General features: G+C 43.0%; 1 protein-coding gene across 1 annotated transcript in view; it reads left to right on the plus strand.

Annotated features, from left to right (window-relative positions):
• Positions 1 to 14392, plus strand: part of ARMC2 (armadillo repeat containing 2) — a 105074-nt gene that overhangs the window by 55023 nt on the left and 35659 nt on the right. The window contains exon 11 of the mRNA XM_004673754.2: positions 13021 to 13166. Within this exon, the coding sequence (XP_004673811.1) occupies positions 13021 to 13166 (146 nt within the window). The remainder of the gene's footprint in view (positions 1 to 13020; positions 13167 to 14392) is intronic.

A 14392-nucleotide genomic window follows, 5' to 3' on the forward strand; every position in this document is an offset into this window, starting at 1 on the left:
TATATATATATATATATATATATATACACACACACATACACATATATAAAATTTTTTAAAAGAGGCAAAAAAAAAAGTGAGGGGGGAACATCAGAAGAAAAAACTAAAAATAAAAAAATAAGCCCAATCTGGCAAAATTGGAGACATGAGTTTTTCTGAAAAAAAAATTATAAGACTATAGAAAATTTACCTGTTCATGTTCCCTAAATTGCAGGATACTAGAACTGAGAGAGGTCCCTGAAACTTGAAAAAAGAGAGAATGCCAGGAAAAAATTGGAGAGCCCAAAAAGGTGACACAGGTGGAAATAGGAATTTGTCAGTGTTGATCTAGAATGGGCTAGTGGGTTCTAGGATTCATCTCTGACACAGAAATCAGGATGGCATAATAGAAGAGCTGAGGAAAGTGCCTGAAAGTGCCTGGATTGCTTTCAATATCGGGTCCCTGTCTCCATCCTGCCCCTTTCTGGACAATGGAGAAGTCTCTGGCATACAACGTAATCACAGCCAAGGGCAAATTCCCTGGTCTTGTCCGGTGTCTTGTTTGTCCTCTTGTGTCTCAAGGACATCATGTACAAATCTCAAGATGCTCACAGTTAGGTCATTCGTAAGTATATAGCCGAACTCTTAAAACTCAGATGAACTTGAACAAACATTCCTACTTTTTCTATTCTTTTGTATTTCCAACCTTTTTTCTTTTCAGCTTGAACCATTTGATGTTGAGTTCAAGCTTTAGAGAAAGGTATTCTTTGCCTGTTTTGAACACACTGTCTTTGAAGTTAGGACTGCCCTGCAGCCTGCTCTGCTCTGTGGGACCCCTCACAGCAGCTTCCCCTTGGGCCCTCATCTCCTGATGGCTCCCCCTCCTGCTCAGTTCAGCTCCAGAGTCCCATTCTGGCTTTTCCTAAATGGACGCTTCTCAGCCCTCCTCAGCTCTACTTCCTCCGGTCACTTCGACTTTAGAGTTTGAGCATAAGAAAAGTGAATTAAACAAAGAGATGTGACTTGGACATTTTCAGCCTAAATGGTTAAAATGATGAAATTATGATGGGAAATTAGGGAGAAGACATGGGCACTCATTTGGTAAAAAGGAGGCAGGAAAATGATGTACCTGGTCTTAACCTACCATATTAAGAGGCCATCAGAAGAGCCAGTGGCGCTGTCTAGCAGGCAAGTGGAGCGAGACCAAATGCTGAGTAGAGAAGGTAAAAGTGAGACGGCAGGTTCAGGGTCTTCCTTGTGAAAATGATAGATGAAATCAAGAAAGAAAATAAAATGCTCAAGGAGAGCATATAGGATGTCAATGAGCAGGCAACAGCTCTTGGACACTAGACATCAGGTGAAACCACAGTCACGTAGACAAAAGCAGCCATTCCCTTTTGGTGGAGATTTTATTTTCCTCATCAGTATTGTAACAAAAAGTTGGTATTCAAAGACCTGTATACAAAGAAGATAGAGAACTGAGACCTTAAAATCTCATTTGTGGCATACGGAGAGCAAAAAAGAAGTGACCAGAAAATGAAGAAAGGACAGTGTGTGAGTGAAAGTAGGAATTGTAACTGCACAGATTGATCAGCCCTGCCCAATGCCATGGAGGGCACACAGAGAAGCCCCTGCTTTGTGGAGAGTGTGTAGGGTACGGTCATGTAGCTAGCCTTCCCCCCCACCTCCACCCTGGAAGTCCGACATGGTTTAGCTCTATTTTTATGTCAAAAGACGTTTTGCTAAAAGTTGACTGTTTAACAATGCGTAACCCAGAGAATAAACACCTGCCTTTGACTGCTCAGGATTCACTCCTGTGTCTGTATTGCAGTGCCATCTTCTTCCAGAGTCCTGGGGGTCCGTTTGGGGTGTACGCTGTGCTGGGGCAGCGTTGGGTGCTGCCATGTGGAGAAGCAAAGAGAGCAGAGGATGTGGAGACAGCCTGGCAGGCCTGTCCCCTGCTGGCCCTCTTGGGCCTCTAAGGGCAGACAGCTCCTACCTTAAAGGGCACTTGATTAAGAACAGGATGTGATCCATAGTGACCCTTAGCAAATAAAGTTAGAACAGAACTTCTAAAACAGAAAGCTCCAATGAACAATTTCTTTTGATGAGGAGAAAAAAATGAATTCGAAGAAATTAAGATGATAGAAGTAGAGTTGAATTTCAAATCTTGGATCTTTCTGTTTTCTGGCTTTTAAAATTTATATGGAAAAGAGTGCTAAAGAGAAACTAAAATTGAAAGCCAGGGGTATTACATGGGTCACGGGTTCACATTGAACCCCAAGTTCTCAGAGTCAGTTATTCTCTTCTTTGAGAACCTGGGGAATTTAATAGCAGACTTTGGATGAAGTTTGGGGATCCAATTAAGCAGTGATTTCAATTGTATCAGTAACTGAGGATTGTGCAAAGGTGGTTGGTAAATCTTTAAATCTTGCTTTAGTTACAGTAACAGTTTAGAATGTGGAGTTTATTAGATCTGTATTTAGGTCTCTAATTATTATGAGTATGCATACTTAAGCAAGAAGTATGTTAGCTCACTCTCTGGCTCATTCATGCCTTGGGAAGCCTACCTCATAACACTGTAACCTGTGGTTACCAGAGATAAATTATACATCCATAACATGGGGGCAGTGTCCCTGTCATTATATTTCTTAAATTCTTGAAGATAATTTTATTGGAGATTCAATGATTAAACAAAAAAAGTTATGTGTCCCTTTTGAAGGTTTTGCTTGACTGCAGTGGCAGGGCAAATGAGGTAGTTTGTTTTCTCATTCATTTGAGGTGTATAATTTACAATATCTGAGATGCTCAGATCTTACGTGTTTTTATACGTTTTGATAAAAATATACAACCTCATAACCCACACCCCAATGAAGATACAGATTTCTAATACCTCAGAAATTTCCTCCCACCTCTTCCTAGTTAATTTTCATTCTCCTACCGCCCCCCACAGAGGGAATCATTTTTCTGATCTTGTTTGCCACAGAAAAGCTTTGCCTGTTGGAGAACTTAATATAAATGGAATATACATTGTGTACTTTTTTGTGTGTCTGGCCTTTTTTTTTTTTTAAATACTGGTATTTTGAACTAAGTATAGATTCACAAGATGTTGCAAAAATAGTACAGAGAGGTCCTCTGTACCCTTCACCCGGCTTCTCTCCATGGTGGCATCTTACATAACTAGGGTATATTATTAAAACCAAGAGACTGCTTTGGTACAGTTAACTACAGTAGCTTGTCTGACTTGTTTTGCTTATTAGCATTTGGTTTTTGAGATTAGAGGAAACTTCTTATCGTTTCTCCCTAATTATTCCCCAGCATTAACATTGGTCATTAGGCTTGCTGATTTTTTTTTTCATAAGGTATTTGTTAATGGAAAGGGGACAGCTATTTTCTACCTGTGAGGTTTCCTTCCTATAACGGAGCACACCCTGTGTCACAAACCACTCGCCCATCCAGTTGGCATGAGAGAGAAGTTCCTCAGAGTTCAGGCCCATCCTCTTTGCCTACCTTCCCTTTCTTAAGAAGGAGCTTTATGTCTAAGCAACTCGTGCACACCTCGATGTGCCAGGGACTGCATAGCTGAAAGTTCGGAGGCAGTCAGAAGACCTCAAACATGCGATGCCTCAGGTTTCGAATTTGAGAATGAGAGACTAAGGCAGATGGTGAGGGAGAAAAGGTTGGAAAATGTTCATAGCTGAAACGGACATGCTAGTTCTAATCCTGAACCCCATATTAGATTCACCCACCCAGTCACAGGTCAGGTCAGCCCCTGGAGGAGCCGAAAACAATTGGGAAGTCAGGAGTGTGTGAACTTTAACATGCAATTGTGAACATCAACATATTACTTGGTCGTTCTTTTTTTTTTAAGATTTATTTATTTATGCATACAGAACTGGCATACAGGACAGAGGTGAGGGGGTGGGAGTGAGAGGACTCACCAGAGACAGAGTAGGGAGCAGAACAGGCAGATGTACTGAAATATACTGCTGAGGGGAGCAGCAGGTCAGGAGGAGTCTGCCATGGCATGTGGGTCAACTCCCTGGCCGGGGATGGAACTCATGCTGCAGTGACTGTGATAACTTCATAGTGCTGTGCCTTAACCCATTGTACCACTAGGGAGGGCCTCTATCTGGTAGTTCTTTTTTTTTTTTTTTTTAAGTTCTATTTATTTGTACATACAGAACTGGGGTACAGGCCAGAGGCTCAGGGGAGGTGAGAGGCCTCACCAGAGACAGAGTGGGGAGCAGAACAGGCAGATCGACGAAGTACACTGCTGAGGGGAGCAGCGGGGGGGTCAGGAGAGGTCTGTGGCGCCATGTGGTCTCCTCCAGGGCAGGCAGGGAAGTGGCTTTAGCTTCTCAGTGCAGTGCTTTAACCTGCTGCGCCACCAGGGAGGGTCTATCTGGTAGTTCTTAATGCATTATGTTTTTCAGGCTCATTTTCTTTATTTTATTATATGGGCAATCTATATCACTTATATTCATTCAGAAGTTCAACTATCCTGATCTATACACTGACCACAAGCAGAAGACTCAGCTACCTACTCATTTTACCAAGATAACTGGCATAGGGCAGAAAATAGAGAAACAGTAGTAAACAGTGGAAAATGTTAAGTAGAGTCTCAAAGTAGAGTGTTGGGGATTTGAAGAAGACAAAATCACCCATGGGAGGAATTCGCCAAATTGGCTCCATAGCAAGACTCCAAGTATTTTCAAGGATTGTGACTTAGTATTACTATCATATGCATGTATCTAAATTTCAACACAATACCTGGGAATTTTTAGTACTAGTAGTTTTGTGTGTATTGTGGCATCTTGTCATCGGTTTCTTTTGTCTCAGCCAGAATCATTCTTATCATATATGAGACAATATGAAACTTCTTGGGTTACCACATAGGTTCTGGTTTTGGCATATATGTGGTCTCAATTGGGCACAGATCCAGAAAATGAATGTGCTTTTATTAATGGAGGGAGATGGTTTTGCTGAGGTTGGAAAATGGTGTGGCTTTAGTCTTAAATCATTTGACACTGTTTGTGGTCTCTTGTGGCTTTTTCACATCATCAGCGGGAAGTAAACCATTTTGCAGTTGGCAGTTAAGTTGAGATAAAGCCTGAGGGATTTGGGCTATGGATATTCCAGATGACTAGGAGCAAAACAAATGCTTTTGGAAACAGCCAAATGGAGTAGAGGAGACAACAGACAATGAATTGGCATCCAGGACCCCATCTACTTAGTTGCTGGTGTACTTTCTGAGCTTCAGTTTCTTCATCTGAAAAGCAGGACTCAGAATATCTTTGCCTCATAGATACAGTCAGTTTAGGGAGTAAATGAGAACAAGCTCGTGAAGTAACTTTATCACCATGAAGCAGTGCTGGAATCCTTTGCCTAATAGGCTTCAACACAAATAAGTAAAAACTGAACCTTGGTGCTAATTTTGTTTGAGGAAGCATAATAACCTCAGACTATTAATGGTACCATTTTCAATTGTATTATGTCCAAAAGTTTCTTTGAAAGCCGGCTTTTCGAAATTAGGGAAACATTTCTCCAGGGAACAATGTCACGCTGGATGGTGAGGTTCCCACGCTAGCCAGAAAGCCTATTTAATGTCTGACGCAGCTAAACTGGAGTCAGATGGTTGACTGTGAGTGACAAGTCCATGTTGGGGCTCGGGGCAACATCCCCCTACCCCTGTGTTCTTCTGAAACTGGACAAATGAACATCATACAGATTAGCCAGAAAACAAGATCAAATTTAGTAAGATATGTATGGAGAATTTATATGGCTATAAAATTGAAAGTAAAAGGGGGCAAAACAGAAGAGGCCTGGCTTATTAAGGGACTTGGGACATTAGTGAGAGGGGAGGAATCTCATCCTGTGAGGAGGGAGTGACTTCATACACAAAACCCTGCCTCTGGAGTTTGCCCTGCCTTAAGATAGGTTTTTTGTTGCTTTTTTTTTTTTTTTTAAGATTTATTTATTTTTGCATACAGAACACTGGGTACAGGCCAGAGGTGCAGGGACGGTGAGACGCTTCACCAGAGAGAGTAGAGAGCAGAATAGGCAGCTTGACTGAAATATACTGCTGAGGGGAGCAGCGGGCGGGTCAGGAGAGGTCTGCGGCGCCATGTGGGTCACCTCTGGAGCAGGGATCAAACTCATGCTGAAGTGGCTTTAGCTTCTTAGTGCTTTAACCTGCTGTGCCACCAGGGAGGGCACAAGATAGGTTTTTTTAACAACCTGATAGAAGGTTGTTTCTGGAGATCTCCTTAAATCTAGGTGATCTCCATTCTTTAAAATAATGGAAAGTTGGCCCTCCCTGGTGGCGCAGCGGGTTAAAGCACTGCACTGAGAAGCTAAAGCCACTTCCACATGAGTTTGATTCCCACCTGCCCCGGAGGTGACCGCATGGCGTGGCAGACCTCTCCTGACCCGCCCGCTACTCCCCTCAGCAGTGTACTTCGTTGATCTGCCTGTTCTGCTCCCCACTCTGTCTCTGGTGAAGCCTCTCACCGCCCGAGCCTCTGGCCTGTACCCCAGTTCTGTATGCATAAATAAATAAATCTTTAAAAAAAATTAATGGAAAGCATTTCTCCTGAGGTCCACAGGACCTTGATTGACATTAGTTCCACACACCTATGAGTGACCTGTATTAGAAAAGGCTTCCTCTTGCATCCCTTCTCTGGGTTGCTTTCCATTTGTTTGTTTGCTCAAAGGAAGGAAGGATGGAAGAAAGGGAGAGAGGGAGGGAGGGTGGGAAGGAGGAAGAAAGGGAGAGAGGGAGGGAGGGAAGGGAGGACTGACTTCCTCTAGATATCTTGGAAATAGTTCATCCTAGCCCTTTTTTGGGAGACTAGTCCCACACCTCTGTGAGCTGGACAGCTTTGCTGAATGCCTTCTAAGGCAGAATCTAGTGGATCCCTGAGCACTGAGAACTCAGATGGAGAAAGAGTACAAAGGGAGAGTCATCTACTCAGGAAAAGGGTAGTGAGTCTGGAGGCCCAGTGGGGGCCGCCCTAGCCGCCACCCCCTCCCCCACTGCAGTCAGGAATGCTAGGCACCGGATCACAGCTGTGGGGCCTGTGTTGTCATCCGTAAATCCAGTGGTCTAAATCAGGAGGGATTTTTTAAGATAGAACAGTTTATTTTTACATCATTTTGTGCCTTTTTCCATCTCAGTTGTAATTCCTGTGGGCTTCCCATCACCAAATCACCTGTGTGCCATCACCATAGTCCCGTGCACTGCCCCTGCCCCATTTTTTATCCCATTCCTCACGCCACCCCCATAAAATGTCTCTGGTATATAATCGTTCATTATTATTTCCCCTACCGCTGGTGCTTTATGCTCCTGCTATGAGTAAAACCATCTGGTATTTTTCTTTGGCTTATTTCACTAAGCACAATCCCTTCCAGCTCCATCCATGTTGCTGCAAAAGGCATATGTTTATCTTTTCTGATTGCTGAGTAATATTCCACTGTGTATATGTACCACATCTTTTTAATATGGTCATCTACTTTTGGGCTGATTTGGGTTGATTCATGTCTTTCCTATTTTAAATAAAGCAGCAATAAACATGGGGGTACAGGTATCTTTTTCAATCAGTGTTTTTGTGTCTTTTGGGTAGATACCTAGGAGTGGGATTGCTGGGTCATAGGGAAGCTCCATGTTTAGCAAGTTTCCATAGTGGTTGTACTAGTTTGCATTCCCACCAGCAGTGCAGGAGAGTTCCTTTTTCTCCACATCCTCACCAACATTTGTTGTTGCTAGTTGTTTTAAGATGTGCCATTCTCACTGGTATGAGGTGGTATCTCATTGTGGTTTTAATTTGCATCTTCAGGAGGGATTTTAAGACAAAAGTTTTTTCTTCTGTGTGCTAAGGTTTCTCAATTACTACCTATCATTGATTTAAATTCAAATTTAAAACCTTGTGAATCTTAAGTTTGCTATACTAAAATTCTTCTTGAGCTTTTATAAATTATCTAATCACTTCTTAAGATAACTCTTCCCTTTAAAATGGGTCTCCCAGTGATCACTGCACAATGAGAACAATGAGGCTCAACTAATTCAGTGTGAAATAGGACCAGGTATTTTGCCTGGCATCCTGATTAAGAATCTGTTCAGGCCCTCCCTGGTGGCGCAGCGGGTTAAAGCACAGCACTGAGAATCTAAAGCTGCTTCCGCATGAGTTCGATTCCCACCTGCCCCGGAGGTGACCACATGGCGTGGCAGACCTCTCCTGACCCACCCGCTGCTCCCCTCAGCAGTGTACTTTGTTGATCCACCTGTTCTGTTCCTCACTCTGTCTCTGGTGAAGCCTCTCACCACCCCTGAGCCTCTGGCCTGTACCCCAGTTCTGTATGCACAAATAAATCTTTAAAAAAAAAAAAAAAAAGAATGTGTTCAGTATCTCTCAGGATCAAGAGTGAGTTTAAATTGTAAAGTGTAACTTAAGCATTTTTCAACATCAGATCAGTAACCAAAAATATGCCAGAATATTTCTTCTTTGCAAAATATAAGCACCCAGACATCATCAAAAAACTGCTGATAAGCAAGGATACTTAAATTTGTATTGATTCTGTTTATAGATGATCAATTCCATGTTCTTCCTAATTTTCCTTCTCCCCACTGGTTGTCCTCTGTCCCTTGGGATTGTACATTAGGAGATGGGAAAATAAGAATTGAAACTCATGTTTTTCAATTTGCAGTTTCTTGGTGCAATGACACTTAAGAGGCTGGGAATTGTTCCAGTAAGTCCTCTGGAAGCTGAACAAAGCATCAATGTGTGCATCTAACTTGACTTCCTTCTTTTTTTTTTTTTTTTAAATTTTTTTCCATGAAGGATTTGAGATGATTTAAATGATTGTGTACAATAAAATAGACATGTGTACATAAATAAATAGAGTTAGGAGCAATATAAATTAGAAAGTCCAGAAAGAAAGGAATACATTCTCCAAGTATAAAGCTTGGCCCTGAGGGCTTTGCTTTGCTTTGGGCTGCCCTGTGGGTGGGCTTTCCTGGGGCCTGAAAACAGACTCTGCAGGGCTTATTAAATGCCTTCTGCAACTCTCTCTCTGTTTGACTAAGCATTTTTTCTTTTTTCTTTTCATTTTTACTTAGATACCATTGAGAGTTAAGGGTGAAAGTAAGGTTGAGAGTTAAGTGGTTTGGCTTGGAATTTTCCTTTACTGTTACCACAGTGGGGTCTTTTCCCTATCTTTTTACATTTTTTCCCAGAAAAAGTCAGTTTGTGTGCTGCGTTTAGCCCACCCCCACTCTGCAGTAAGCTGAGTGACTCAAGCCAGTCTTTCAAAATGGGGGTGGTGGGGCTTCATTACTGCCTTATACTGTGACCTCCTGATCTACTTCCTCAGGGGGTTAAAATGGGGGTGGAGTGGTCACCAGGGCCTCAGCTAATCCCTGGCACTTTCTTTCCAGAAACTTCTTAAAGGGAAAAGTCTCTTCTGTCTCCCTTGTCCCATCATCTGTCTTCCCTCCTCCTCTCTCATTTCTGTTCTCCTGTGTTTCATTCAGCCAGCTGTTTCATTCAGCCAGCGTTTGAAATGGGCATATTTGTTGTCCTGCCAATAGGAAGAAGAATGAAAAGAGCTTATAGCAAGAAAGAGGGTGTGTGAAACTAGTATTTATGATTCTGTGACAGGTGCAGTACAGGCAGAACAGGATGGTTTGTTCACCTAGAAGAGGCCTGATTCCCCGCTGACATGTCTTCAGAGAGGAGAAGTGAGAAGGAGAAAGGGCAGAGGGGTATGATAGACCAGGACATTCTGGGCAGAGGCAACGGTCTATTCAAAAGCTTGGACTTGTGCAGGGACAAGGATGGTGGGTGTGGTGCAGGATCGACAAGTGGAGAGAGGAAGGAAGGGAGGTAGAGAAGAGTCTGGAGTGGTGCAGAGGCTTGAGGATACTGCCCCATAGGCCACCAGAAGTCAGAGGAGGTCTCCTCACAGGGATGGATGAGTTTTGGAACCGCTGTCACATGAAGCCACTGTGGGAAGATGAGCGGGACATGGATGGAGCCCATTCACGGGTCTCTGGAGTTTGGGAAAGACAGAAAGCTGCTTAAAATGAAACAGCGACCCTGATGATGGAAAGAAGAGGTGATCACTCAGGTGTGCAGTGTGCAAGGGAAGGGGACAGGGATTAGGAACCGAGGAATGAACTGCTGTCCTGAGCAAGACCCAACAGGAGCTACAGGGGTCCATTTTCATAGTCTGTATGTCTTTCACCCAATTTTTTTTTTAATTCTCCTTTAAAATTGTTTCATAATTCATCTACTCAAAGATATTGTCTGATTAATCCAATATCCTACCCCTTCTCTGTACACCCCATCTTTCCTTTGCGGGCATCCATCCATTTACTCCTGCCATGTACAAATGTTTATTGAGGAGGCACTGTGTGCCAGGCACAGGGTTAGCACAATGAAAAGCAAACAAGCTATGTCTTTGCTGAAGTTTTTAGTATAGAGAAGTAGACAGACAATAAATCATGATATCAGATAAACTAACATTAGTCAACTGAATGGGACGAGATAGGAGAGAGTGGTAAGATCACACAGGCCCTTGTAGAGCTTGATCTAGACACTGAATCTTATCCTACAAAAGGCCAGTTAGGTTATGGCAACAGGAAGTGGAAGGACAAGCTTTGGGGTTCAATCTGTGACTTGAGCAACTGAGTCGATGGTCAGGTCTCATACTGAAGTACCACTGTGTGCTTTTCAAGTCTGTGGTATCCGTTTCACTGTTTTTTTGGTTTTTTGTTTTTTTTTTCTGCCAGCATCACACCTGCCATATTTGAGAATATTCAAGCTCATGCAACTGTGTGCACATCACACAATGTGGAATGTACAGTAAACAGGTCGGGGTGGGCATTAGATAGCATATCACATGTGAATGTGTGCCATCACTCTTGATTTGGGCCATGTATGAAAGTTGTACAATGGGAGTGAACTGTTTTAACTTTGTTTAATGAGATAAAACAAAGTTTCAAGAGAAAAAAACAATGTTGAAACAAGAAAATTGAAGCTCCAATGAACACAAGCTTCAGCTGATGACATCCCTTGCAGAGGGTAGATGTCTGAACAAGACTGTAGATGGAGAGGTCCAATCTCAAATATCTGGGAGCCAAGGGAAAAGGAACTGCCCATGGGCACAATGTCTGGGTGAGTTCCCCAGCATCCTGTGGCCTGTAGTTGCCTGGGTGCAAGTCAGAATTCACATGGCTGGTCATCTGTACTCTTTGGTGTCTGAGTGGGAGTGCTTGTGAGTCATTCCTTGGATTGACATAAAGCTGCAGTCTCAGCACCTGGGCTGTATCTAAAGAAGGAGAACAGGTAGAGCCGGGTCAGGTGGTAAGATTTCTCCACTTAACGCTGGTGATGGCCTGGAATGTCTAGGAGTTTATTCACTTTCACAGACCACCCACTCATAAGCACTGGAAACAATGGTGTAGATCCAGGGTAAGCAGGATGCCACATCATCTGCTTCCCTCCAACATTTCAAATACTGACACTTTCCAAGCAGTTCTCCTTGAGTTGCTGGGCAATTGAACTGACTGCATAAGACTTGCACTTGTTTATTTGAAGCGTGCTTATTTTCTCAGTTCTTAAGGTAATTATATTTGAATGTCTTTTTGGTTGCCATTGTTACACAGGAAGACAGATAAAAGATACCTCTGAACTTAGTGATTGTTAGCCATACTCACTGTGGCTATATCATGATGCTTCATCTTTGCACAATGCTTTATGTACAAAATAATGTGCAAAAAATTCATCACGTGTTTTCTGTTGGATACACACAACCATCCTGAGGGGTGAGCAGGGATTGTAGCCCCTGCTGAGGAGGTTGAGGCTAAGGAGTGGGCGGGTGCCTCTGCTACCAGCTGAATGAAGGCCAGTGATCTCTTGTCTGCATTTTGGGCATGAAGTCCAAGGGGGCCCATGATTTTGGAGCTGTTGTTAGGTAACCGTGCTGACGGTGCCTCTCACTTGGCGCCTGCCACATGGCGTCTCCTCACCGGTACCCCGCCCTCCTCGGCTCTACTCACTGGAATGTGTGCTCAGGGCTAAGCAGCTAACCTGAGTGAGTAAGAGGGGGGGCTGGAGCTTGACCTGGCTGTCCACCTCCTGAGCTGATGCCCTTAGCCAATAGCGTGCCTGTTCTCTCCCACAAGGAAAGGTGATGCTGCAGAGTAAAATGATTAGGAAACAGCAACATCAGCTTGAACGGATTGACCCAACGGGGGCGCTTACTCACTTTGGACAAAGGCCAAACAATCACTTTCCTGAACATTCTTGTTCTTTTTTTTTTTTCCACAAAAATCAGTTTGACTCTCAGAAGAGAATGAGACTAGAAGGCTTAAATGTTCTTTAACCTGTACATTAGTTGAGCTACCTTTAAGAAGATGGCACAAGAAGTTTCTAAAACTGTCGAACTGATATGGCATGTAATAATTTAAGGTCTTACAATGTTAACAAAGCTACATGATGACACTAGGGTTTTGGTATAGTGACTCTTTATTAACAAGAATGGGCACCTAAGCAGGCTTTCCTTGTTTTCCTGTCATGCTACTGTGAGCAGACCCAAGTTCCCGGGTGAGAGAGGAGGCCTAGGGTTGGATGCAATGAAGCTTACAGAATGCATGGTGCTACACTGGGGAATGTTGCTGTGTGTTCAGATTTAAAAGGAAAAACCCGGGGCCTCCCTCATGGTGTGGAGGTTAGTCTCAGTGCTATCAAGCTATCACAGCCACTGCAACACCAGTTCCATCCCCAACCAGGGAGCTGACCCACATGGTGCAGCAGACCTCTCCTGTCTCACCTGCTGTTCCCCTCAGCCATGTATTTTGGTACATCTGCCTGTTCTATTCCCCACTCTGTCTCTGGTGTAGGCCAACACATCTCTGGTGAATCCTCTCACCCCCAACACTTCTGGCCTACACCCACTGCAGTTCTTGTATGCATAAGTAAATAAAATAAATCTTTAAAAGAAGAAAAGATAAACCCTCCAAACATGCTTTTATCCTAGATGACCGCTACATTGAGAAATTTAGTTGATTTGCCACTAGCAAGAATTAAGTTCCTGAGCGTCAACGCCCTTCCCCAGCTCTGCACAGTGATGGAACAGAACACTGGGGACAAGGACGTCTGTACCAACATCGCCAGGATATTCAGGTAGGCAGAGCAGGAAGGCAGAGTTCTCCAGGAAATAATGATTAAGTGCCCAGGTATCTTTAACATGTGTTGTGAGGGTAGCAAGGGAGCCTGTTTTTGTGATTTTAGTTCTTCTAGAAGAAAAGCGGAATCTGGTGGCCCTGTTTAAAATAAATGATTTAAATGAATGATCCCATTTCCTATGTTTGGATATGATACTGGCCTCTATGATGGTTTTAGTTCTTTGATGAGTTTTTACAAAACAAAAGCAAACAAAGCTTCTCAGCTTACTGGAAATAGAGAAATAAATCACAAAGCAAACTTTGTGATATACTTGGAAACAAGAATTACTAGTTTGAACTCAAAAAAGGGGCCATTGCTGGAAACGTCTGGTCTGACTTAATTTGTAGCAGAAGGTGTTTGATTTCAGCTGTTTGGCTGAACTTGGCATATTCCTTAGTCACGTTCACACTTATTTTACTCCAGAAGTGACGATCATCTGAATTCAGGTTGCCTCAGAGCAAGCTGCTCTTAAATTTTCTGAACTGTCTTTAAGTTGTGCATTTCTGTTTTCCACCCCCCCACCCCCACCCCCCGCTACATTACCAGTGCTTTTACATAATGATCCTTCACAAGAGAACGGGGTCTTTTTTGAACTATGATGTTATAGTTGTTTAGAGAAATACAAAATTTCCTGAAGAATGAACTGGTCGTTGACCCCAGTGCAAGGGCATGAGTCTCTATTTGATCTCTCAGCACCATATTTTCTGGAACTTTGCTCTGAGTCCTTAATCACTCCCATGTTGAAGCACTGAAAATCATTGTGAGTTTCTTTTTGTCTATGATGGCATGTAGGGATCCAATTTTCCACATGGACAGTCAATTGCCACAGCATCTTGAACTGAACACGCACCATACGTTTTTACACTGCTTTTAATGGGCCTAGTCAGTCACATACAAGGCACAGCGTGCTTGTAGGTAGGTCTGTTTCCAGACGTTCTGTTTGGCCCATTCTCATACCAGTACTGCACTGTTTTTAATTTAAGTCTTGCTATAGATAGAGTGAAACCCTCACTTCTTTTCTCCCCTAAGATTCAAATTCTTTTTTTCTGTTTGAATTGGAGAATGAACAAAGATTAGTATAGGAACATCAGGTTTTTACTGGAACTATACTGAGTGTGAAGAGTGTTTGGAGTGGGGTAAGGGTAACTGACATCTTTGTGACGTGAGTTGTTCATTCATAAACA

Source organism: Condylura cristata, unplaced genomic scaffold (genome assembly GCF_000260355.1).
Source record: "Condylura cristata isolate star-nosed mole 26May11 unplaced genomic scaffold, ConCri1.0 scaffold00001, whole genome shotgun sequence".
In the NCBI taxonomy this organism is placed as follows: domain Eukaryota; kingdom Metazoa; phylum Chordata; class Mammalia; order Eulipotyphla; family Talpidae; genus Condylura; species Condylura cristata.